The sequence below is a fragment of the Rhizopus delemar genome, genomic scaffold (genome assembly GCF_000149305.1).
Source record: "Rhizopus delemar RA 99-880 supercont3.8 genomic scaffold, whole genome shotgun sequence".
In the NCBI taxonomy this organism is placed as follows: domain Eukaryota; kingdom Fungi; phylum Mucoromycota; class Mucoromycetes; order Mucorales; family Rhizopodaceae; genus Rhizopus; species Rhizopus delemar.
In genome coordinates, this window is record NW_027137834.1 from 1,660,325 (window position 1) to 1,685,228 (window position 24,904).

The 24,904-nt window shown below is 38.8% G+C and overlaps 9 protein-coding genes across 9 annotated transcripts; 7 read left to right on the forward strand and 2 right to left on the reverse strand.

Moving 5' to 3' along the window:
- Positions 1–165: 165 nt before the first annotated feature.
- RO3G_10822 (uncharacterized protein) lies at positions 166–2,354 on the reverse strand (the record flags this gene model as incomplete). Its single annotated transcript, XM_067665406.1, has 3 exons — positions 166–855; positions 932–2,095; positions 2,181–2,354. 3 exons carry the CDS (start codon positions 2,352–2,354, stop codon positions 166–168), a joined length of 2,028 nt encoding a protein of 675 aa, XP_067521507.1.
- A 4,517-nt stretch (positions 2,355–6,871) lies between these two features.
- RO3G_10823 (uncharacterized protein) lies at positions 6,872–7,947 on the forward strand (the record flags this gene model as incomplete). The annotated part of the gene is made up of 2 exons (XM_067665407.1): positions 6,872–7,248; positions 7,311–7,947. 2 exons carry the CDS (start codon positions 6,872–6,874, stop codon positions 7,945–7,947), a joined length of 1,014 nt encoding a protein of 337 aa, XP_067521508.1.
- A 137-nt stretch (positions 7,948–8,084) lies between these two features.
- Positions 8,085–8,940, reverse strand: RO3G_10824 (uncharacterized protein; the record flags this gene model as incomplete). Its single annotated transcript, XM_067665408.1, has 3 exons — positions 8,085–8,609; positions 8,667–8,723; positions 8,890–8,940. The coding sequence occupies 3 exons, from the start codon at positions 8,938–8,940 to the stop codon at positions 8,085–8,087; spliced, it is 633 nt and encodes a 210-aa protein (XP_067521509.1).
- Positions 8,941–9,286: 346 nt separating this feature from the next.
- Positions 9,287–10,466, forward strand: RO3G_10825 (uncharacterized protein; the record flags this gene model as incomplete). Its single annotated transcript, XM_067665409.1, has 7 exons — positions 9,287–9,304; positions 9,354–9,481; positions 9,542–9,623; positions 9,678–9,809; positions 9,946–9,988; positions 10,145–10,294; positions 10,351–10,466. The coding sequence occupies 7 exons, from the start codon at positions 9,287–9,289 to the stop codon at positions 10,464–10,466; spliced, it is 669 nt and encodes a 222-aa protein (XP_067521510.1).
- A 763-nt stretch (positions 10,467–11,229) lies between these two features.
- On the forward strand, positions 11,230–12,023 carry RO3G_10826 (uncharacterized protein; the record flags this gene model as incomplete). Its single annotated transcript, XM_067665410.1, has 3 exons — positions 11,230–11,275; positions 11,470–11,645; positions 11,697–12,023. The coding sequence occupies 3 exons, from the start codon at positions 11,230–11,232 to the stop codon at positions 12,021–12,023; spliced, it is 549 nt and encodes a 182-aa protein (XP_067521511.1).
- Positions 12,024–14,053: 2,030 nt separating this feature from the next.
- On the forward strand, positions 14,054–14,831 carry RO3G_10827 (uncharacterized protein; the record flags this gene model as incomplete). Its single annotated transcript, XM_067665411.1, has 3 exons — positions 14,054–14,203; positions 14,249–14,608; positions 14,661–14,831. 3 exons carry the CDS (start codon positions 14,054–14,056, stop codon positions 14,829–14,831), a joined length of 681 nt encoding a protein of 226 aa, XP_067521512.1.
- Positions 14,832–17,402: 2,571 nt separating this feature from the next.
- RO3G_10828 (MAP kinase) lies at positions 17,403–19,264 on the forward strand (the record flags this gene model as incomplete). The annotated part of the gene is made up of 12 exons (XM_067665412.1): positions 17,403–17,506; positions 17,551–17,596; positions 17,640–17,726; positions 17,774–17,826; positions 17,875–18,007; positions 18,062–18,086; positions 18,141–18,175; positions 18,223–18,358; positions 18,537–18,683; positions 18,730–18,851; positions 18,896–19,050; positions 19,093–19,264. The coding sequence occupies 12 exons, from the start codon at positions 17,403–17,405 to the stop codon at positions 19,262–19,264; spliced, it is 1,215 nt and encodes a 404-aa protein (XP_067521513.1).
- Positions 19,265–20,720: 1,456 nt separating this feature from the next.
- Positions 20,721–21,438, forward strand: RO3G_10829 (uncharacterized protein; the record flags this gene model as incomplete). Its single annotated transcript, XM_067665413.1, has 2 exons — positions 20,721–20,950; positions 20,997–21,438. 2 exons carry the CDS (start codon positions 20,721–20,723, stop codon positions 21,436–21,438), a joined length of 672 nt encoding a protein of 223 aa, XP_067521514.1.
- A 2,478-nt stretch (positions 21,439–23,916) lies between these two features.
- On the forward strand, positions 23,917–24,793 carry RO3G_10830 (uncharacterized protein; the record flags this gene model as incomplete). The annotated part of the gene is made up of 3 exons (XM_067665414.1): positions 23,917–24,256; positions 24,305–24,428; positions 24,472–24,793. The coding sequence occupies 3 exons, from the start codon at positions 23,917–23,919 to the stop codon at positions 24,791–24,793; spliced, it is 786 nt and encodes a 261-aa protein (XP_067521515.1).
- Positions 24,794–24,904: the final 111 nt, after the last annotated feature.

Genomic DNA, 24,904 nt, shown 5'->3' on the forward strand with positions numbered 1-24,904 from the left:
AGTCAAAAAAAGTCCACAGATACCATCTACGCTTATGGGCTTTTTATGTATCATCAGACTTCACATTTCAAATAATAACTGTTGATATATCAAACGCATTTGTAAAAATAAAACAAGAAGTTTTTATAACGACACTAATTTGGATTGTGTTTATATTGAATAATTTTATTGTTTAATATATGATCTAAGTTTGTCTAAAGAGATGTTGAGTTGCACTCTTCTCTCCTCAAGCATTCTTGCAGCTTCTTCAAGTGATATACGCTCCTCTTCTGCTTTTCTCTTTATGCCATTGTATATTTCATTTCTTCTACTGAAGAAACGAGAATCTTTTCTCTCCTTTCTCCAAGCTGTACCGTATTTTTCTTCGAGATACTGAACCGACGGGTTTTCGCCCAAACCCTCGCTATACTCTCTCCAGACATCAGTAACTGAGACAATTTTTCTATTCATCTTGTAGAATACTTGCGTTTCCTCATGTTCCGCCGGTTGTGCTTGTCCAGTAGGAGTCGGCGCAGTCAAAGGTGTGGAAAACGATGCTCCAGAGTTTTCTGAAGAATTAAAATGAGCATTCCCAAGTGCAAAGAAATCACCAAAGCTTTGATTTATTTTTTTAAATTCTGCTGCGTTCGATGCTTTTATGGAGAGTAACGAAGAAGTAATAGCACCAAAACCAGCTTGAAGAGTTGAAGCTAGTTCCGGCATAGCAAGTTGGACTTGTCTATTTGATAGGAATGCTTCTTCTTCTTCAAGTGATCCAAGCACCTCTACTTCAAAATTTTTATATAATTCAGTTTGGAATATCTCGCAATTCCAAAGATAGTACTGAGGATACTTTTTCTTCAAAACAACAGAATCCTGCATTTGTAAAAAAATAAAAATAAAAAAATTTAAACATTTCAAATAGATATGTTCATAGTTATATTTTTTTTACCTGTAGCAAAATAACACGCAAATGCGCAAGCAAGTTGAGAAAATTAGGGCCAGCTATGTCTTCTTGAATATCATATCCTATATTAAATCTCTCCTTCCAATACTCAATGTCCTTGAATACCAATTTTTGGAGTGCCAATGATGGTTTGATAACAGCTCTTGGCAAAAAGTAATTCGAGTGTTGTTGGCCATTGAAACCGGCAAGGCTTTTCATTGTCTCTATGGGTAAGCTGGAAACATAACGCCCCACCATTTTGTCGGTTCCCCATCTTCCTACCATTCTTTGCTGAACTTTAGAGACATTCTCTTGTGCAATCATATTCAGAGCGCTCTTTTTGTTGGCGTGAGTCACCTTTGACGTGTGAATTCCAACCTTCTTGAAAACGTCAACATATGTAGAATGTTGGGCCTTGTATTGAATAGCTTTGAAGGGACTATCACCTTTGAAAACCACAGTCTTATACCAGTTCTCTCGTTTTTCGAAGTTTGGGAACTCTTCGTTCTCGAAGTGAAAGCGCGAAAACAAATATAGAGCCAGAGCACCAATTGAGCAAACTTCAACATCCCTATGTCTTAATGAAGAGCCGTACTCAATTTTACCATGCTGGCTGGTTTTTCCATGTGCAATAGTAGCAACCAGAGCAATACATTCGGTGAGCCCTTGATTTTCAACTTCCAGAGAAAAAAGATCAGCAAATTCCATACTAAGTGTTGTTTGGATACGACATAACATTGCATGGCTCAAAAGGAAACATAATCTATCTCTGCAGCCACGAATATTATTTTTTTCGGTAAAGAAGAAGCTGCTTACTTTCTTGAGTTCCTCCTTTGAGTAACCATCATTTAGCGTGTTTTTGCCTCTGTCTTCATAGTTTAGTCTTCTGCGCTTAACTTTCTCTTTTTCAAGTGTATCCAGGAAAGACTTGACCAAAGGGCCTCTTGCTACACCATTGGTGTTCCACCCAAGTGCTTTTTGTTTGTTGTACATGTCAGAGATAGCTTTTACATAGGCCAAAATAGATTCTCTACCCAAGGCTACAGGTGTACCGTCATCGTTTCTACGATACTTGCTACCCCGTTTAGATACGTACTCCATCAGAAAGAAGCTAAGTTTTTTATCGGATACGGTGTATCCGTCCTCAAAGCCTTGTTCTCTGCACCAGACCTACATTTAAAACAGGTTAGCCTTCATAGTACTTAAAATACTAGCTTTTAGCTTATCTTTTGCATAAGCAATGATTGACACTTACTTTCCATTCTTCTTGTTTGGCAGAATAAGCCTTGATTGTGTTTACAGGGCGATGAACCATGTTTTGGGCTATGACCATTTGGTTACTCTGATGCACGGCAGTACTTGTTTCTACCATTCTCTGAACGCTTTCATTGCTTGTAGAAGAGGAGCCGTTGTTAACTTGATTGTTCATACTAATTCAGTTTCGTTTTAGTAAAGGTGCATTTGGTAAGCTTAATTTATTTTCTCTTTAATAGAGATGCTTATTATTTAATACCTTAAAATAATTGCTTTTGATTTATAAATTATAGCATGTTAAAGCTTAATTTTCCATGCTTTTTATACTTTCTTCTACGTTACTTAAAACAGGCTTAGATCATCGTTCTCGGGTATTGTGCCAAATTAAGAAATAGTCTGATGAGAAATTTTCAGAGGAATTTTTTTATTGGATAAATACAAATACTCATGAAGTTGAGTCTGAAGACTCAAAAATACTTTTTTTTAAAAAAAATTACTGCTAAATTTTAATCACAGCTAAAAATACTTTAAGTCTGACTGAGTCTGACGGGCCATATACCGTAAAAAGGCTTAATGGGAGGCTCTTTGTTACTTTCCTTTCTTTTTTTAGTAGCTGCTTCACTAAAAGGCAAGCCTTCTCATACTGACATGTTAGTTACTTCTTTACCGTTTTTGTTTTACCGTGCTCAGATATGAAGTAACGCGTCTCCTTCGGCAGCAAACAAGCTTTCAATGCCTCTTTGGACATATGGAAATCAGCAGTGGCATGTCTCTTATTAACTTGAATCTGACGTTTGATTTAACTGACATGATGAATAGCAACATTGGAATACCAAGCGTCAAATTCCATTTCGTCTGCAAAGTAGGATATTGGTCAAAGGTACATTAGCATATCCAGAAGCGTTTCATTGAACAAAAATGTATTAAAAAATGTTGATAGTTGAAGAGGACAATATTTTAAATATTGTTGTCAGTAAAAGTATCTATCTGCGAATAAGATAATTGGTAAGTCAAAAATAGTCATCGAAGTATGACTGCTGCAATAGATGGTTGTTTAAGGAATTCTGCTTTAGTGCTGATAAATCCTATTGTAGCAAAAAATGCAAAACACTTGTACAGCTTTGTGAGCCACTGTATATTTAGAGCTTTTAATCATGTTAACTAATGTTCAAGCCGCCTGTCTTGTTCTGGATATGAATCCGACCAAATCAAACAGAAAATTAGCAAAAGAGCAATTAAAAAAACATACCATTTGAAGTTGCTCTTTTTTATGGAACAAAGCCAATGGAGCCCGTTGTATTGGCTAGGACGAAGATTGAAAAAAACCATTCAAGTATAAAACGTACCCTGACATACCACCTTCAACCCCAAAGATGTCAACTATGAAGAACACAGGTAATGTATTAACTAACAGTGACGTTGCCAATTGTTTTATTTTGATTTATTTATTTTTATTTTTTTGAGTAGATGAAATTGAGACCATTGATTATGGGAAAAGCTCATACTCAACAGAAGAAGTATCAGGTATAAATTTAAAATAATTTCTACCTATTCCAATGGTTTACTCATTCTTTATGAATACAGACAACTATTCAAAGCAGTCAATAATAAATGTAGCAAAAAGCATACTCTTTAAAATTGAACCAGCAAATGTTGATCTATACCAATATGGCCACTTTACTAATAAACAGATATATGAACAAGTACAGAAACGTTTACCCAATCTTCACACTATATGCTCGAATCCCCAATTTACACATTGGTTAGCCAAAGAGAATGTACATTTTGGAAAAATCATAACAAAAAGAGAAAGAGAAAATAGCCTACCCTTTAAAGGTAGGCCGCTATGGTTATTTAATGAAGGTATTAAATGTAAAAAAAAAACACACACACACACATATATATATATATATATTAGCCTATATTTTTGTTTGTAATTCTAAAGCAAAATAACTTAATGAATTCATTTTTTTCTAGATCATTTACGTGAATCTGATACGCAATTCAGAAAGCATGTACAAAAAAGTAACAATTTTTTTACGGTTGATTATGTCAGAAAATCGCCTAGGTCTGGCTGTAAGAGACGTTCTCAAATTTAGTACATAGGTAATAGCAGTTTTATAAATTTAAATTTTATCACTGACTTGAATCTAGCTATCAATGTCATATTATTTCATCAAGTCCCAAATTTATTCACGCTATATTTGAATCTTCATTATTCCACACTTCCCATTATACAGCATTCCCTCATGCTTCCAAGTTTCTATTTATTACTTAATAAATAAAAATAGCACTTTCACTATGTTAAATACAATCTACGAATAAGGCATTTTTGGAACCCAATCTATTTGAGTGATCCCAATCTCTTTAAAGTGATCTATAAAGACACAGATCTCGAGAAAGTTCGTATTCGTTTTATTCAATTCTTTAAATCGTGTTTTCGATTCGCGAGTTTTATTTCACTATGTCTCGTTACAGGATGATGAGCTTTGAAAGGGAGATTTCACTCATTTTTCAAAAAGACTTGAACACTGGGAGTTTTTAAAATGGGATTTTCGAATTTCTCAGTAAGATACGTAACTGCATCGCTCACTCGTTCTTAATACTGCCCGTCGCAAAAGTTGATCAAGTGGGCTCTGTGCTCTTCTTGAAGCTGACTTGTCTTCCTGTTTATTTCTTTGTTTATTTTTCAAGAATGTTTCAATCTTTATGCTCTTTGAACCTCTTTGCTCACTTTTGTGCTGTCCGTTCGGCAATTCTGTCTGCTAGTCTTCCAGAATTCGAAGCGTTGTACAGTTGCACTCGGTTATAATACACAAAAGGAAGCCTCTGTTTACTACTGTAATTAAGTTGAAGAGCCGATTGTTGGAGTGAAGGATTCAGAATACGAAGTCTACCTAACTTGAGAGGCAGCTGAAGTATATCAAAAGAAATAGAAGAGAAAACCACGAAGTATCGGGAATTTGCGAAGGATGCTACGTATAGTGCCCAAAGCACCAATGAAGCGAATATTAGATGCTCCAAATCAGATATCATATAGAGTATTGACTGGTTTCTTTCACAGCATATGGTAGACTAAAAGCATACCTATATTTTAAAGTTTGCATTACCACCATTTTCCCTTTCATTTATAGAAATTTCACTACTCCCTCGAACAATCAGTCTGGCACCGGAGTTAGTAATCATGAAGGTAGTGGTACACATACTGTGTATAAAATGCCTAAGTTTAGTCTAGGTTTCTTGATTTAAAACTGCTATTTTTACTAAATTAGTTATATTAAAGCAATATTTTATTTTAAAATGGAACTTTTTAATAGTATTGAGTGAATTAGTTTATCAACAAAACTTTACGCGTCCACAAGAAGTCGTCTTATTTTTGCAAGAATAGACACTCAGAATCAATTTTGCTAGAGTGATCATTAAGAGTAAAGAAAACAGATGCGTGTATCTACCCTGTAAAATGAAGTTTTTTTTTTTTTTTTTTTTTTTTTTTTTTTTTTTGGAAACAACCACTTGTTAATTAGATGATAAAGTCAGATAATAGAATACTCTTAATCAGAAATATGCCAAGTCGTTCTGATGATGAGGTTGTTTTACTCTAAAGGTACTCATTTTACTCAAATTTTTGTAGTGTTTATATAATATGCCATATTAACATAATTTTCTGTTCAATATACCACGTTTTTTTCATTTCTATATACAAAGTTTCTATAAAAAAAAAAAAAAAAAAAAAAAAAAAAAGATTCACTCTCTGTATCCTTTCGGATAGAATTGATATATTACTACCCATACTATTACCATCACAATCACTATCCCCGGTGCCGGACTGATTATTCGAGAAGGTAGCATATGCCTTTTCTCATGTTTTAAGTCTTTTCTAAGTCGTTCAGCTTGCACGTTATGTTTAGACTGCTTGCTGTATGTCTTATATTACTATAGTAAGAGGTTATTTTTAATAATTCCCATAAGCGGGAAAACATACGCGTAAGAATTTCTATATATGACTTTTAAAACCTTTGCTTCTCCAAAGTTACACTGGATTCATCCAATTGGCCCATTTATATTATATTTTACAAGCAGACTCTTTAAAGCAATGGTATAGCGTAGTCTCCGACGAAAGAAAAAAGAAAGACAAAGAAAGGAAAAAGACAAAGAAAGGCCCAATTAGTAATCAAAGGGGAATAAAGAATAGGACAGAAAAATAATCCGTATTGTTTTGATTGTAAACACCGCGGATAAAACAAATGTCTCTCGGTGTAACTTGCTGTGAGTTTTGCTTTCTTTTTGTATTATAAATCAAACTTGTGCCTCATTGCGAGTTGAGTTAAGCTCTTATTGTGTGGGAAATGAGATGCCTTGTTTGTTTTATTTGAAACAAAGATCCTTGTTGAAGCAAAATAAAAGATACTTGTTGAAGCAAAAGAAGAGACGTTGCTGAAAATGTTATTTTTCATACTACACGTATGTCAATGGCCCAATGATATCATCGGACGTCGATCCATTCAAATAGCGCTTGTATTTATAATTGTTCAGGTTAATTTATTCTCCCTAAAAATCCGGATCAATATTTAATTTGATTAATAACATAGATAAAAAAAATAAAATAAAATAAAAAATAAAAAAACTATATAAACCAACCGTTTCATTGTGTCCCTCTTTTTTGTATTATTTCAATCCTATCTATTTCACTCAATGGTCTCTCAAATCATTCAATTCCCCAGTACTGCCACTCGTGGTGTATTCAAGCAAACCACGATCGAAACACCCGCACTTGCCAACAATGAAGTGCTGATCAAGATCCTCGCTAGCGGTGTCTGTCACACAGACTGTGGCTTCATGGGCCAAGAGGGCCTTGTCCTTGGTCATGAATCCGTGGGCCGTGTTGTTCAGATCGGATCAGATGTCAAAAAGATTCAAGTGGGTGATGTGGTTGGTAGTTCCTATTTGAAGGAATCCTGTTTGAGCTGTCCCTCTTGTAACTCGGGCGTAGATACCAATTGTGACAGTAGAAAGATGTTCCCTGAAGGAAACTCCAATGGATTTGCCTCTCATCAAATCGCTGACAGTCGGTAAAGTTCTTTTCTTCAAAAAACCCCCCCCAAATAGGATATATATACTTACTGTCATATAGCTTTGTCTACAAGATTCCTGATCATTTGGAACCCAAGCATGCTGGTCCCTTGATGTGTGCTGGTATCACTGTCTTTAATGCCCTGTATACCTCTGGTGTCCGACCTACAGATCGTGTGGCCGTTGTAGGTATCGGTGGATTAGGTCACTTGGCTCTTCAATTTGCGCGTGCATGGGGTTGTCATGTCACTGCCATCTCTGGTTCTCCTGATAAGAAAGAAGAAGCACTTGGCTTTGGTGCACACGACTTTTTAAACTCGAGAGAGTTCACTGCGGAATCGATTGAACAGCTCTCTAAATACGATCTCATCTTGGACACCGTCTCTGCCAATCTGGATTGGGATCTCTACATGTCCCTTTTGAAGCGTAACGGTCAGTTCATCTTGCTCGGTCTTCCCGATAGCTCTGTCGAGTTCAAGAATCCCCTTGAGATCCTTGGTGGTCAAAAATCATTCAAAGGCTCTATCGTGGGTGGAAGATATGCGATCGAGCTCATGCTTGAATTTGCTGGACGTCATAATATCAAGCCACAGATTGAAGAATACGATTTTGATTTGGATGGGTTACATAAGGCGATCGAGCGTTGTGATGCCAGCAAGACGCGTTACAGAGCTGTTTTGGTTGCCAAGGAAGAGTAAATGTTTGTAATTGTAAATATATCTTTATCATGTACAGAAGAACAAATAAACTTCAAGTATAATTCATTTTCAAGTCCCTTTATTTCTCATCACTACATCCCAATGGTTAAAAAGCTTTTCATGTCACACAGGAACGTTTATTGTGTTTGTATTTCAGATATTTTAAATTTTGTTTCAGACAATTGATTCAATAGATCACTAATGATCTCATCCTTCTTTTTAATATTCAGCATGAATTCAATTCCCTGTTCATTCTTATTTTCCAGAGTGCTCGTCAATTCTTTATCATATTCTTCGTATTCGTTCAATTCTTCTGATAAACTCTCAATTTGCTTTTCAATTTCTTGCACACTTCGACTGTCTGCATTCAATTCGCTGCGTAAACTTTCAATCTGCATACCCAACAAGGCTACAAATTCTTGATGTCCCTTGTTTTCATTTTCTAATTTAAACAACTCATCTTTCAGCGCTTCCACCTCTTGTTTTTCTTTGCTTGAGATAGGCATATCTTCCTTATTCTGTCGATGCTGTACCTTGAGTGGTTGAATGTTCAACTCGGGCTCTGTTTCTTTCGTGTCTTCATTTCTTTTTTGTTCAGTGGATGTGTTGACTATAAAACTTGATTTTTTGTGTTTTTGTACAAGTTGGGTATCATCAAGAGGCTTTGTACAGAGTTATTTTGTTGTCAAATCAATCGAGGCATAAATAAATAAACTTACTTTAAAATTCAAAGTGTCAAAGGTGAACTTTGTTTGTTCAATAGGTTTTTCATTCCCCTGTTGTCAATGGGTTGGTTATGAGTAACACACATTTCACTATGTCACTTGCCTTTTTATTACTATTGTTATTTGTTGCAATGGCATTTTCTTTTAAAGTAGTTGGGTTCTAAATAAAAGTCATTTGTCAGCCATCTTTTTCCATTAGTATCCTTGTCTTATTTACGCGTTCTCGTCTTGGTAATTCAACTGTTGTTTGGTTCTCTTTGTCACTCATTGTCGTAATGGGTTGTGATTGAAGAAAAAAGTAAAAAGTGACTGCGTACAAGAAAAATGCTTTTTGTTTTGGCCAGTACCCTTTTTGAGCCCAGCAAACTTGTCACGAAATCTGCAGGCTAAGGGGCAGAATGACTGTCAGTGCAGCTTCTATTTCCCCTTGGAGTCCCCTGAAAAAGATTGAAAACATATCAAAAGAAACACTTTATAGAGTCGTTTAGGATATACTAAACAACAGAGACAATCAAGGGAAATTTTATCATTGGAATTTTACACTGTGTAACCAAGTGACGTTGAACGGAAGTTTTTTTTTTATTGTAACGCATTTTTCTTTTCATTTTATTATCATGACATTAAAAGATCAGGTAAAAAGTATAGTTATAAGCACATGTTGTTTCTAATTACTTATTATAGTGGTCATTTACAAAAGAAGATTTATATGATACACCTAGTATATTAGACGGTGTGCCTTTTGAACAAGAACAACTGGATCGAGTAAAAGGTTGTCATTACCTGTTGGCCGTTGGTGCCAAATTAAACCTGTAAAGTAGATCACGTCAAAATTTTTGCTGTATGAAACTCATTAGGATATATATATATAGTCCTCAACTTGTTGTAGTCACAGCCATTACATTTTTTCATCGATTCTTTATGCGCCAATCTGTCAAGCGATACCATGTCTATGTATAAAAACAATATTTATGCAAAACGATTGTCGTATTCAATATGTGTCTATAGGATATAGCAGCTACTAGTTTATTTGTGGCAACCAAAGTAGAGGAATGTACACGCCGTATAAAAGATATTGTGATTGTGTGTGCACAGAAAGCACAAAAAAATGACAAGTTGAGTTTGGAAGAGGGTTCAAAGGTACGTGATTGGGTAATGTACAATAGGTTGTTGATATCAACAGTACAGTATATAGGACTTTATAAAATGGAAAGAAACGTTATTACACTATGAAGTGATACTATTAGAAACCTTATGTTTTGATTTATCGGTACAGCAAGCACATACAAGTTTGTGTGAGCTGGAAACACAATTGAAGGGTATAGATTGAAAATGGGTTATTTGAATAATAATGTTGATTGGTTTAAACAGAAAAATCCACAGTATCTTCTTCAGCCATACGTAAAGCATGGATGTTATTATATCAATGGTACAAATAGAACCAACTTGGTTAATATACGTATTTACATATGTAGATAGTCTTGGATCACCCCTCTGTGTACTTTATAAACCAAATACTGTTGCAGCAGCAGCCTTATTATTAGCAACACATTTCTCTTCAACAGACAAATTAAGTGATAATTGGCATGAAACATTAGAAGATATTAATGCAAGTGAAGTACATGGTAAAGAAAAGAAAGCCACTTGTTTATATAGCAAATATATACCCATTCATTTATAGAATTAGCATCAGAAATGCTTGAATATTACATGGATCATTATTTAGTGAAATCATCTCATCAATCATCTTCACAAACAAATTCACCTTATCCTCATCATTCACCTCATAGACATTAATTCCTTATTATCTATAAAAAAAAAAAAGTAAATTATACTCAGTCTAATCACTCTCAGCATTTACATTAATTATATACATTTATTTGGTCTATGCGATGGATGACATACAGTCCCGTATCCTTTCATGGATAATGAACTTTTTTTTCTATTGTAATGCTTATGTCACATAAACAGGAAAGCGCTTTGTTTTCAAGAGTATACATTTTTTTTTTATTAGAATTGATTTCACAAGTGAGAAAGAACGATAAAAGAGAAACAAAATGGGTTGATGTAAAATTTTTCAAAGCGTTTTTTGAAAGATGACTTTGTCTAGCCAACTTTGAACGAATGTTATATTCTTTGATGGACCTGTGTAAGAAATTGGATGATTTGAAACCCACAAGTTGAATGAGTTGAAAAGACAAGATAGAATTCATTCGGAGACGTGGGTTAAGAAAGACCTCATAGATCCATTAGGCTCTAAGGAAAATGTTCAAGCGGACATTTAAGTTCGTAAGATACCGTAAAAATGTCGTTTCTTACGCGTTCCCGTCCTCAAGATCCTCACTTTAGTGTAAAACAAACGAAAATAGGATGAAACAGGTGAAACAGGATTGGATCCAAAAGTAAAACCATGTTTTGAGCTTTTTCAATTTTGGATTCCAAATAAAGTAAAATAATTTGTGTCTTGAAAATAATCTCAGATGAGCCGAAAAAAAAACAAGACCCTTTTTTCTCCTTTTTTTTTTTTTTCTTTTCTTTTTTTCTTTTTTTTGTTTGGAAGATGGTTTTAGCTTCTTTTCCACTGATTGTTAAACGTTGGGGCAAAAGTAAATTATATCACGGAGATTATGTAGAATATGACCGTTTGAGAGAATATGTAAATATATAAAAAAAGGAAATATACAATTGTTATTGACATTGATCTATGTGAGGTATAAATAGTTGACAGAAGAATTATTTATGACGAGACTAACGGCGATTGAACAACATGTATCAGCACAATATCCTCAGATTTGGATAGACACTTGGTTATTTTTGATTGCTATCCTTTTAGTTGCCTTGGCAGCAGCTATATCCATTGTGGCTCGTGCTACAGACTTATCTGTTTGGTATCCACTTATTATATTACTGGCTCCAGCTATGATTGCCTTCATTACCACACGTAGACGAAATACATATTACATTCGACTTGGCCGAGTAAGTTTTCTTGTAAAAAAGAAAAAGAAGAAGAATTGACAAAAAAGATAGTATTATGAATCCTTGCAAACGCTTTTAAAAGAAATCAATTCACAAGACGTAACAAGACAAATCAAATGGACCTTTAGAAGACCCAAAGAATCAGACATGGCATCGGATATGGCATTGAGTCTACCACTGACAATGTATAATATTAATTTTGTCATTGATGTTTCTCAAATTGATACGGTCACTGAATTAGCACATGAAAATCTACCTGCTTATGACACATCGACAAGGGACATCGTACTGGACATGGGACCTAGTCCTCCAGCCTATCCAACACTGGAAACCACCCACGTTCAGCCACCTCCACCCGCTTATCCATCCACTCGCTGATGACACTGTATTATATCCTCCCTTTTTTGTAAATTAATAAACATGTGGCTTGGTTCGCTTCATACAAAGAAAGTGATACCAAATTCGTATTGGACACACTACTTGACGCAAATAAAAACGGATGAAGCGTAAATCATCAGACGCACAAGAACAAAAGAATGGAATCAGGATATACATTTACTATTAAAAGAGAGGCACGGTTGACTATCTCAAAATGAACTCTACAATAAAGAGGTCAGTTACACAGAGAATACAAAGACAACAGACCGTCTATTTTCTTTTTACGTTGATAGGCTTTTTTTTGTGTGTGTGTGTGTCAGTCTTGGCGTTTCACCTTTTTCTTCAATGAATAGGTCTTGCGTCAATGACAACATGCTTCTTCTTGACCTCATCTAAGTTTAGAGACAGTATCCAACCGATTTGTACAAAGCTGTCAGCCTGAGCTTGGCATGAAGGCTCAGCAGATAGCAGTCAGCAGCCCCTTCAAACCAGCCTTAAAAAAAACAAAAACAAAAATAATAAAGAAGTAGACTTGATGAATTTGAATCGATGGGGATGTGCCAGATGAAAAGCAGTGAAAAAGAAGATGTAGCACAGTGTCACTGAAATTGACGACGCATCGTTTTTGAGCTGGTTGAAATCTTGTTAAAGTTGAATTGGGCACCAAGATAAAATACAGATAAAAATTAAAATCGTGTCTCCTACTATTTTTCTTCTTCTTTTTATTCACATCAAGTAAGGCAAGGTTAAGCTTTTGAGCTGTAACAATAAACTCGAGTTGTTTTTCACTTGTATTCCAAGTTTGTCGACGGGTGGATACAGATCCCATAGTACATAGCATTCATTAGCAGGAGCAGTAAGCTGAGTGATATTGAAAACTGTACTGGCATTGGAATCATGATGAGCTAGTGTAAGTGTGATGAACGAGAGAATGGACTTTTGATTTCGATTGTTTGTACTGTGATCCTTGACAGGGACAGCACAAAGAAGAAAGATGATTCAACATGGTTTGAATAGAGTGACATGGTCAAACATCAATCCTATAAAAGAGGATGTGGTGGATCGAGCTCAGTGACATCATTGACACCAAGTTCACTCCCCCTTGAATGATTCCATCTTTTTGCATAAAACCATCGCTTGATTCTATGGATCCTTTCAAGAGACTCACTTCTGAGGCTTTCAAGTATGATCACAACTGTTATCATCTGCAGATACCTCACACTGACTGCTGGTATCCATCGAATGATGAGTAAAACCATGTGTCAGTGTGAATGCCAATCTTGTGAAAATCAACATCTTGTAAAAGGTAGGCTGGATGATGATTGAAAACTGGGAATAAATGGCTTCATCCGTGAAAAAAGGGGGAGGGGAACCCTAAAGATGGGGCTTTGGATTGAAATCCTAATCAACATCTCCCCCTTATTTGAACCGGATGATCATTCTAGCAGAAATTAAAAAAGTAGACTGAGTATGTCCATCTGTTTGATTCTCTGTGTGTGTATGCTTTCTATCCCCTTTCAGATGAACTTTTTTTCAAATGCTTTCTTCTTTTGGTCATCAAGAATGGGTGACAATCCAATGTGGATCCAAAGAGAGAGAGCAGAATATGTGTGTACCTGGTCTGGTACGCTTGGATCCGAGGAGTAGATTCACATGACGTTCTCTTTCACGTGTCAATAAAACATAATCCACCATCCCTTTTTTTTCTTTTCTTTCTTTTTCTTTCACTGAAAACATGGAACCGCCGAGTTGTATAGAAAGCAATTTGACTTCGTTACCTATTTGTGCTTCAGTAAGTGAATGGATCGATAGCATCATTCGATTAATCATGGGGCTATTAGAAACTATACAATAAACTGGTGAACAGTAACAAGAAAACGTATTTTGAGCATCTTTTAAAGACAGCCACGAGTTTTGAAGAATGGAGTTCAGCAGCGAGTGAACTGGACGAGTTGGAAGGTGAGAAGAGCCAAGGGAGAGTAAGAGACGACTGAAGATGGTGAATAGGTTTGAATGAGTGGAAAGAAAAGATGGATTCACCTGATTATGATTGGGAACTCATCAAGGCAAGATTAGACCAATTGAGAGAGATTAGGAAATTGAACAAAGGACAAGCAGCCATGATATTTGCCTTGAGAACAAGTCTTGCCAGAAATCTGGGTGACATGGGCAATACAAAAGTAAGAGGGCATCCTTGACTGGCTTGATTCCTAACCCGACGATAGCTTTATTCTTATGCAAGAGTGGGAACAAAGAAGTTGACGTCGGATTATATTGAAGAGGTCGTCAAGCAACTCAATTGGATATGTGATGAGCCTGCGGATGTCGCAGAAGGATTGGATCTAAAGACAAAACATGATTTCTTTATGAACATCCGTCAGAGCTTTGGACGGACGGCGTTGCTGCTGAGTGGCGGAGGCACGTTGGGTTTGAATCATATAGGCGTCATCAAGTGTCTTTATGAACATAATCTATTACCTCGTATCATCTCTGGTGCATCCAGTGGGAGTATCATGGCTTCTTTTGTCTGTACGAAAACAGAAGATGAGTTACCCAACACGTTTGATCCTTGTCTTTACCGTCATGTAAGCATCCATAGTGCATGAACTCTCTCTTTGACTGATCGTTCACCCCTAGGAATATTTCGAAAGAAAGGGACAACCTGATTCACCACTGACTCGACTGCACAGGTTATTGACTCAAGGACAGGTGTTTGACGTGAACATTTTACAAGAAGCCATACGTGAAAACATTGGTGATTACACATTTCAGGTAAACTTGTCTTGCTCCATGCTGACCAGAAAATAAAGCGAAAAGGATAGGAAGCATTTAATCGTACACGTTGGATATTGAATATCACCGTCAGTTCATCTACTCTGTATGACATGCCTCGATTGTTGAATTATTTAACTGCGCCTGATGTGGTAAGCATACGTGAATGATCCAGTCCTATCTTGATTGTTAACCCTTCTTCTTAGTTAATTTGGTCTGCAGTGTAAGTCATTGGGAGAGGATTGTGGGGAGGGTGGGCTTAACTTTTTTTTGTAGTGCTGCATCGTGTGCGGTGCCTATCGTGTATGGATCGACCCCGATTTATGCTAAAGACAAGAATGGAAGAGTGGTGCCTTGGAATCCGAGTGGTAAATGAGGATGATGACGACGGAAGGACTGATCGATTCTATAGCTACACATCAACTCTATATCGATGGTTCAGTAGAAAAGTAAGAAAGAAAGAGAGAGATTACGAAAAGAGAAACTGACGGAGACGCTAGTGACCTGCCGATGAATAAATTATCAGAACTGTTCAACGTGAACCACTTCATTGTCTGTCAAGTCAACCCACACGTCATCCCCTTCCTCCAAAAGTCCAACACACCCTCCACCCTCCGACAAGCGACGAATTTCTGTATGCATCTGGCCAAGACAGAGATCCAACACCGATGCACACAGGTAACAGGACCGATCAAACCAAACAGACCACTGATCTCTTTCTTTAGCTCACCGAAATCGGCGTGATGCCCTCCTTTTTCAACAAGATCCAATCCATCATTTCCCAAAAATACTCTGGCGACATCACCATCGTACCCGACGTGGGCTATTCTGATTTCCTCCGGGTCCTTTCGAATCCGACCGAGAAATCGATTGAGGACGCGATCATCCGGGGTGAACGGGCGACGTGGTCGAGTAAGTGTCTCTTTAGAAAACAAGGTACTGACAGAGATCAATAGAGATGTCGATCATCAAGAATCATTTACAGATTGAGCTCGCCATCGATCAGATCCTCTATCGTCTGCGTCTGCTCCGTCTGAACGAACTCCAGAGCACCAAACAACCCACACGACCTACACTCGAGTCCAGATCGGCCTCGCATCTGAGCATCACCACCTCCAAAAAGCTCGAAGAGGAGCCGGTCGAAAAGGAAAGTGAGATGACGACCGTGATCGGATCCCAGAGTACGCCGATCGTGTCCAACCAGGTCTTACAAAAAAGAGAAAGAAGTTCAACCAAGCGAGGGTTGATGATGACAAAGAAATAAATTATTTATCTAAACACAGTCTCTCTGGTAAAATCCGTCTCAATTCAGGGGCGCGAGACGAAAGCGGGGGGCCAGGACAGACAGGCCTACTTTTTGTTTCAGTTGTTTGTTTTCTGCTTGTAATTCCTATAAAAAAAATGAGTCGACGTTCGCACCGGATCGCTTGGGTTACTTTGATATGACTCAAGGTGAGTTTCAACACGTTGCCCTTGTTCAGTCTCTGTCCATGCTGAGCTGCGTTGGGAACAAGGGTGGCGAGTTCAGACAGGATCTGGTTGATCCTCTCTCGCCTGCGACGTTCCACATGGTTGTGATTCTCGCGTCTTTTCCTTATCCGCTCGATCGCCGTCTGGCTGTCCACGTTCTTCCTTTAGAACCGCATCAGTCTGTGAGCAGGAGGAGCAAGGAGCTGCCCTTACCTGTTGAGGATATTGCGACCGTTGAGATGATAGACTCGGCTCACCTTTTCCTTCTTTTCTGGTACACCTTCCGAGGTGAAGTGAAGAAACAAGGGCTCCTTTTCGACCATCGTATCACAATAAAGAAATAAAGAAAAAGAAAAAAAAAAAGGCCTCGGTTGGACCCTGAAACGACCCTGGGTTTTTCCCACGATATCAGCCAATGAGAACTATCCACCGTGAAATGGATCACCGACCTTTGTGACACGCGGATAGCATGCTCGATCCATGCCAACGGACGCGTGAGGAACAGGGGGGGGAGGAGAGAACGAGGTGGGTGAAGGAAGCAGAGGAGGAGGTAGGGAGATCCAAAGCGTCAGAGGGATCTCTTTGGCGTCATCCAGTCTCATTCACATGAACGCCGCTTGAAAAGAGGGGCTGTCCAGGACAGGAACAGAACCGTCCTTGCTTTTTTTTCAACATGACCGTGGCTCTCACTTCAAGCTTCATGACCCCCCTCCAGAGGAATTTGAATTTCCTCTGGGCTCATTCACCTCTTTCTTGATCCTTCTCGTTTGGCTTCACCTCCGTGACATGGCTTGTCTGTTCTGTTTCTGAAACCAGACGCTGGCTGCGATCGGTAGACAAGCAGACGGAGATCTACACCGTCTCATCCGGCCCTCACTTGAACCCAAGAGGGGTGTTGACGAAACACATGTACAGTTGTAAAAAATCCATCGATGGTCCCAGTCGATCTGAATCGGGTTCACCGAGTGAAAAGAGAGAAAGGGGGGTTGAATACAAATTCATCAGAAGAGAGACAAAGGACAGGTGATGTCTGTTCCGTTTTACCTCATCTGTTCGGTACTTTAAAGTACTTAATTTTTTTTTCGCGCTCACTCTCTCTTTTTTTTTTTTTCTTTGTAATCTAAAAAAAAAAACAAGATGACAGGCTATCAAGCTTTCCCAGTGTTGAATCAACAGTTTGTGGTAGATAAAAAATATCAGTTTATTCGTGAGATGGGCCAAGGTGCCTATGGTGTGGTTTGGTAATGATGCCATTGTGTATTCCAGAGTCTAATCATCCCACTAGTGCTGCCAAAGACAGTTCGACAGGTGAACAAGTGGCCATCAAAAAGGTACGATGCTTGTTTATTTTCACCTGCTTATCCTATTGGTTAGGTGTGTCGTATTTTCGAAAAGACGATTCTTGCCAAGAGAGCTTTACGTGAAGTCAAGCTACTGAAATTCTTTAATGGCCATGAGAACGTAAGACGATGGGCTGTGGTTGGGCATGGACTGATGTTTTTTTTTAGATTACTTCTGTGCTTGATATGGACATTGTCAACCTTCAAGACTTTAATGAAATGTAAGTGATCCACCCACGCGTTTCTTTCTTTGTTCAAACACTCTCTAGTTATCTCGTCCAAGAGTTGATGGAAGCCGATCTTCATCAAATCATTCGATCCGGTCAACCCTTGACAGATGCTCACTTTCAATATTTTGTCTATCAAATCTGCAGAGGTTTGAAATACATTCACAGTGCCAACGTAAGTCGACCCTTCCTTCTTTTTCTTTTTCACACCATTCATTCTTTACCTTAGGTCTTGCACAGAGATTTAAAACCAGGTAAGCAAAAAAAAAAAGAAAAAAAAAAAGAAGAGAGACTGAGGGAAAGTTTAGGTAATTTGCTGGTGAATGCTGATTGTGAATTAAAAGTAAGCGGATGTCTGTTGATGAAAGGAGGGGCTAATGAAACGCGTAGATCTGTGACTTTGGTTTGGCTCGTGGATACTCGGATAATGCGGATTATAACGCGGGATTCATGACGGAATATGTGGCCACGCGATGGTACAGAGCGCCAGAGATCATGCTTAGTTTTCAGAGTTATACAAAAGCGAGTAAGTAGGGTGAGAGAGAAGAAGGAGGTGGACTGACTCGTTGCCTAGTTGACATGTGGTCTGTTGGTTGTATCTTTGCTGAAATGTTGGGTGGAAGACCTCTGTTCAAAGGAAGAGATTGTAAGGAGAAAAAAAAAAGAAAAGGGGAAAAAGCAGAGACTAACAAAAGAGAGGGTAGATGTCGATCAACTGAATCAGATCCTGGGTATCTTGGGTACTCCTGATGAAGAAACCTTGCGTCGGGTGGGAAGTGAACGAGCCCAGGTCTATATTCGTAGTTTACCTAGGATGCCTCGGATTCCGTTTGAGAACTTGTATCCCAGAGGTAAATTGTTTCGTGAGACGGTGTGAATGGTACTGACGGTTGTTAGCGAATCCGATGGCGATCGATCTGTTGAACAAGCTGTTGGAATTCGATCCATCCAAGCGTATCACGGTTGAAGAAGCCCTGGCTCATCCTTACCTGAGTGCTTATCATGATGAAGATGATGAGGTAAGGGACAGAAAGGACGAACGAGGACTGATTCTTTTCGATAGCCAACACACAGCCAAACGTTTGATTTCTCATTTGAAGTCGTAGACGCTATCGAAGACATGAGTCGTATGATTGCACAAGAAGTCATGTCTTACAAGGCCTCTAAACAACCTTCCCTTCCTGTCAACACGGGTGCCAACTTGAGAAGAAGAGAAAGGTAAGATGATGAGGGACTGAATCATTTGTTGACTGTGATTAGTATGTCTGCACAAGATCGTGAGGCGTTGTCAGCAGCTCAGGCTCGAGCTACGCAAGAAGCCAACGATAAGGATTCGGGTGTCAGCGGTGTTGCTGAAAGTGCTGTCCATCATCGACCTATTCGTGACATGGAAGTAGATGAATTAGAAAAAGAGTTGAGTGGTGTGGTTTAATTATATTTGTATATTCTATTTCCCATCGATACCTCAAGTCATTAAAAGATCCCTTTTTTTTGTTTTACCTTCACACTCCAAAAGATGACGTCATTTTATCTCATCCAGTGAGTTGCGTGCACCTCCTCACCCATCGCCTTTTTTGATCCATCCTATCGTCTTGATGCTCACCGTTCCCTTCTTTTGTGGGATGTGATCACGTCAAGTGGATTGAATTCATGTTTTAAGCCATCTTGCCTCATCCAGAATTTTAAAATCAGAATGAAACCATCGATTTGTTTTCCAGATTGAATGGCAAGTCAATGCGCTCTTGATTTATCTAAATATAGCAAGTAGGTGTGACAGTGGCTATTGAGGAGGAGAACAAGCCAAAGATTTCATTCGGTTGAAACACAGATGGTTGAATTAAAAAAACAAAAAAGTGGCCTGATTTCTGTTGCATGTAAAGTCAGCACGGTCTCTGATTGGTGTTGAATCTAAAAAAAAGGGGGGGAAATGGATGGGATTGCATGAATACCAACATGGAGCTTTGGACGACTTGTCAACTATCAAAAATGCTTCTCCACTTTTTTCCTATTCTTTGGAATGCCAAGTAACACAAGGGTTGACATGGGAAGAGACACACGTAAAATGAAATGTGCTCAACAAAAAAAGGTAATGTTGTATTCAAAAAAAAGGAATGCATTTTAAAATGGATATATAAAAAAAAAGAAGGAAAAAGAAAGAAATAATTTCCTTATTTTACTCGTATGAACACATTTTGAAACACACAAATATCGATAAGAAACGATTTACGATTTTTTTTCTTTTTGTTGCAAAAAAAAAGGGGGGAAAACATTCAACGGATTTGCTAAATGAGGTAAATTAAGAAAAAGAGAGAGACTCCGTGTTTTACAGTAAACAATTTATATCAACCTATTTTTGTCAGGGTCAACAAAGCATGATTTTTCTAAATTCATTTAGGGTGGTTAACAATCGAAAAATAGCGTATTTTTTACTAAAATGGTAGTTGCATAGAAAAAGGGGGGAGAAACCATTGTTTGTTTCTTTTTCAGTGGGGGGAGATCTCGATAACGTTCGATCAAGCTCAGATGTTGAAGAGATTAAAAAAAAAAAATAGTGAGGATACAAGTTCATAACAAAAAAGTGAAATGTAAATAAGGGCAGATTGCTTTTATGATTTAATTTTATTATTTTATAGAATCTCTCTTTTTTTTTTTTCTTCTCTTATTCACTCCTGATGTCCTCTCTTTTGAATTTCATTATACAATCCATCCAGTTGTACGAAAAGTTTATTTTTCTGACTTGCAAAAAAAAAAAAAAAAAAAAAGGTTAAATTGAAACAATCATTTTTTTTTTTTTTTCCCCTTTTCTTTTCTCTCTTTCTTTCTCTCTCTCTCTTTTCCCCCTTTTTTTTGGAAATATGCATAGCCAATTACAACACAACCACTTTGACATGAGTCTTTTAAACAAATCTTGTTCACCACGTACGTCTTTAAGTAGTGCTTCTAGCAGTAGTACTTTTAGTGATCAAGTGTCAATTGGAGATATGAGCAAAGAAGGAGGAAAGAAGATGAACAAGAAACAGTACGAGTGTGAACACTGCTGTAAGGTATTTGCGAGGCCAAGTGCGCTCAAGACACACAAGTACACACACACGGGTGAAAAGCCCTTTGGGTGTTCAAGGTAATTCAGATCCATTCCATCCAGCCTACTCACACCTCTTGCACAGTCCAGGATGTAACAGTCGATTTTCGGTCGTGTCCAACTTGCGAAGACATCTTCGGATCCATCAGAAACCTGCGAAAAGAATCTATTTTCCTTCAGAAGAAAGAGTACGAGGGGTGAAGATGTTGATGGAAATGTGTCAGACCAACACGCCGCAGACATTCAATCCTCCCTTGTCTGAAGGCTATCTCTTGCCTCAATTACCCAAATCGCTACCTGCTGCCCATCCGACGCTGACAACCGAACCAGGTTATCACTACATCCCTCGATCCTATCCAACCCCAGCCGAATACAGTCCGTTCGTCCAACGCAATTCGTTTTGTGCCGTGAACAGTCATGGTCTGATGGGCTGTGATCCCGTCTTGAAAGAACAGCAGAATGCTTCGGATTGGTTAACAATAAATCCAGTGATGGAAAACGGTTTTCATTATCATTCGGGTTATTAACCTCTTCATTCTCCCCCACCCCTTTTGACTCCTAAACCATTTATTTTTTTTTATATGAATACATTGACCTTCTTTCTACTTTTTCAAATACCCCATATTTATTCCATATACCATGTTTATTATTAAGCACATATGATACACTTTACGCTTATGTTTCATCATATGCTCATCAACACTTGAAAATCACAGAAAAGAAAAAATCACAATAAACGCTTGTCTTTCTTGTCCTCACTCAACGCAATCTTTTTTTTTTTTGTTTTGTTTGTCTGCTTCATGCAACTCCTTGGAATCTCTTTTAAAATAAATGCTTGCCAAGTTTGGCTAAAATTTCTTCTTAATTCAACCTCCCTTCAATAGAATCACAGGATTTGGCTCCTCCTATTTCTTCTGTGTCACAAACACACGAAAAAGGGTTCTAGAAAACACACGGATGAAGGAAGGGTTTGATTCCAAAGCAGATAGTCCATCCTTTTCTAAAGACGTCCTCAGACCTCATCCGGTCCTCTCATGTCCCAAAGTGAACTCCAGTGGCTGGTTCAGAGAATTGGATCGCTTTGTTAAAAAGGGATTCAGATCATCTTGGGTCACCTTTTGTTCATGCCTTGATCCATTCTTTGTCCATGTTGATCATCCCCCCCCTGGCCTCGTTTACAAAGAAAATAAAGTAACAAAAAGATTTCCTTTTGTGTGTGTTGATTCCATAAAATATTTCATTTTTCAACTGTCGCCTAGGATCATCCCCCCCCCCTCTTTGCCTTTCTCTTATCAAGCCTAAAGAAGATCGGCAGTGAAAACATGTATTTAGAGTTTATTTCATTGTCATACTTAATCTCTTGAGATCTGCCAAGATAGAAATCAATAGGATGTGCCTAAAAGAAATGAAAATCTTTTTTAATTGCAAGTCTGCAAGGCACTGCAAATGGAATTCATCCTACATCCCCTTGTGGTCCATGTCTTGAACACACACACATTCTGTTTTTCATCTTATCTCTTTTGACCGGCTCATCCAAAAAAAGGAGGGAGGGACGTGCTTGTTTCAGAGTGTTCTTGATGTGTTTCGAAAGCTTTGGATCGATGTGTTGCCATCCAGTCGTCTCACTGGTCAGTCGTCTCACTGGTGTGGTGTCTACTCCCTTAGGTTGGAACGCAAGCTGATCTTTTTCTCACATCATCACCCTGCTTCCATCCACTGATTTCATTTCGGCAGGCCAGTGAAGCCAAGTGGAACTCATTCGTTACATTGGTGTGAGGACATCATCTCCTTTTCTCAAGCATCTCTAGGATGACGAAACAGACTCGTGTGTTCGTCTTGGATGTGTTTGCAACTCTCTTGAACCGATCCATCCTCCACCAAAGAACTCCATGGGGCCCGTTTCACTCTCGAGTGCGCTCGCCCCCTTCTTTTGTGGATCCTCACAGGAGTCAAAAAGAATAGACCATCTTTCAAGAGCACAGACATGACGAAATTTTCTTTATCCTTTGTCACCTACTCATGGGCTCCCATGCCATGCGGATGTCGCTGCCAGTCCATTCGATCTCAGCTCAGTCGCTCTTTTGATTTCGCGCATCTTCGGCTTCGCTCGTCTTCTGTTGGAATTCTTCTTTTCGATGGGCCACGGATCCTTTTTTTAGTCTCCTATTGAACACCATGTTAATTTACCTTTTTTGTATAAACAAGTGCAAGACCAGACGGCAAGGGGGGCGGAGGGGATAGAAGAAGGGGATTGGTGGTGATTTAGAAAGAGATGCTGAGAGATCGATAGGGCTGTTAACCTGTCCTGATTTAGACTGACGACAGACTCGATTTCAATCTGTGATGATTCAAGCGATCTCGATAGGTTTGAAGGTCAACAGACGATCCTTTGGATCTGGTCGGATACTGAACATAGCAGGTTGACAGCTCCTGTCATGTTGGAAGGAGGCAAAAAAAAAGGGGGGGTCTCTTGAAGTCTGGCAGAATGGATCAAAAAGGGTAAGCGTGTGCAGTGAGCCACTTCATCTCCTTTTTTGGATTTGCTTCAAGTTGACACTAAGACCGCGCAGAGCCCTGAAAGGACACGGGATGGCTTAAGGAACAGGTCTGTATTCTACAAAGCAGAGAGAGAGAGGGGAATGACTGCCGATGGACAAGCAGTCTTGTGGAGGATCCAAAAAAAGTAAGGAGCTCAAGCAGTGAGAGTCTGTAGAGTCCCCAAACAAGGAATCCCCCCTCTTTCAGTCTCTAACCCGACTGTGTACAATGCTTCCAAAAATGAATGTCGCATCCCAACTGTCGTTTTCTGTACCATTTGGATCATCAAAGATGTTAACGCGACATGACTTTCTGTACAATGTCTATTCATGTCCCCCCACTCATCCATTGTCACTCAGACAGCATCCGATCCCACCCAGTGTGTTCATCCGGACGAGAGACTACCAAAAATAGAAGAATGACATCAACCGGCCAAAGGACTGTATTTTTTTTTTTTTTTTTATGCCATGACACGACGACCATTCTTGCGTTGGACAGGTCTTTTTGCAGCTGTAGGTGGAGGAGCATATTACTATCAAAAGAACCGAAACTACCAAGCACCGACGATACCCTATGTACCCCCACCGTTCTTGTGGGAAACCATACCTGCTCAGATTGCCGAACGATTCACCGTGCCTCATCCCGTCCAGGATGGGTTCCTTTGGAATATGGCAAGTAGGTGTGTGATGGGTATGACAGGGCTTTTGGCAAAAGGGTTTTTGATGAGCAATCAAACGAGGGTGTATGGATTAGATTCTTTTATGGCCATTCTTGATGACCCTGAACGTACACGAGGGGTGATTACAGGTAAAGAATAAAGAAGAGGTCTTTAGAAGAGAAGAATAACGAGGACAGTATCGAATCATAAGAGTACGCTGGATGATCCCTGTCTTTGGGGTGTGCTTCCTATCCAGACTTTGTTTACACCTAAAAAGATGCGATGGGTCTTGGGTGCAGCCGACATTTGCTATACGTCACTGTAAGCAGTTTCATCCGTCCTTTGTCTTTACTGACCTGATTAGGTTTCGATCTTATTTTTTCGCTTTTGGACAGGCGATACCGACGATCCGAGGCGGAGGTATCTATCAACCGGGTGTGGATTACGCGATTCACATCTTGAACCAAGGCGCTTGGGTGCACATGTACCCGGAAGCCAAAGTGAATCAGGCTCAAAAGATGATTCGATTCAAGTGGGGCATCGGCCGTATGGTGATGGACATGGAACATGAACCGATCGTGATACCCATTTTGGCATCAAGGGCATGTAACTCACCAAATCTTCTCTATGACCCCACCATTTTACTTGAACAAACCCATCGTCTTGGTGTTTGGAAAACCCATTGATTATCATGACATCATCACTCGCTGGAAACATGGTGAGCTGACAAGAGAAGAAGCAAGGATACAGTTGACAACCAGGTTTTATGAGGCAATTGAAAGATTAGGATTAGAATA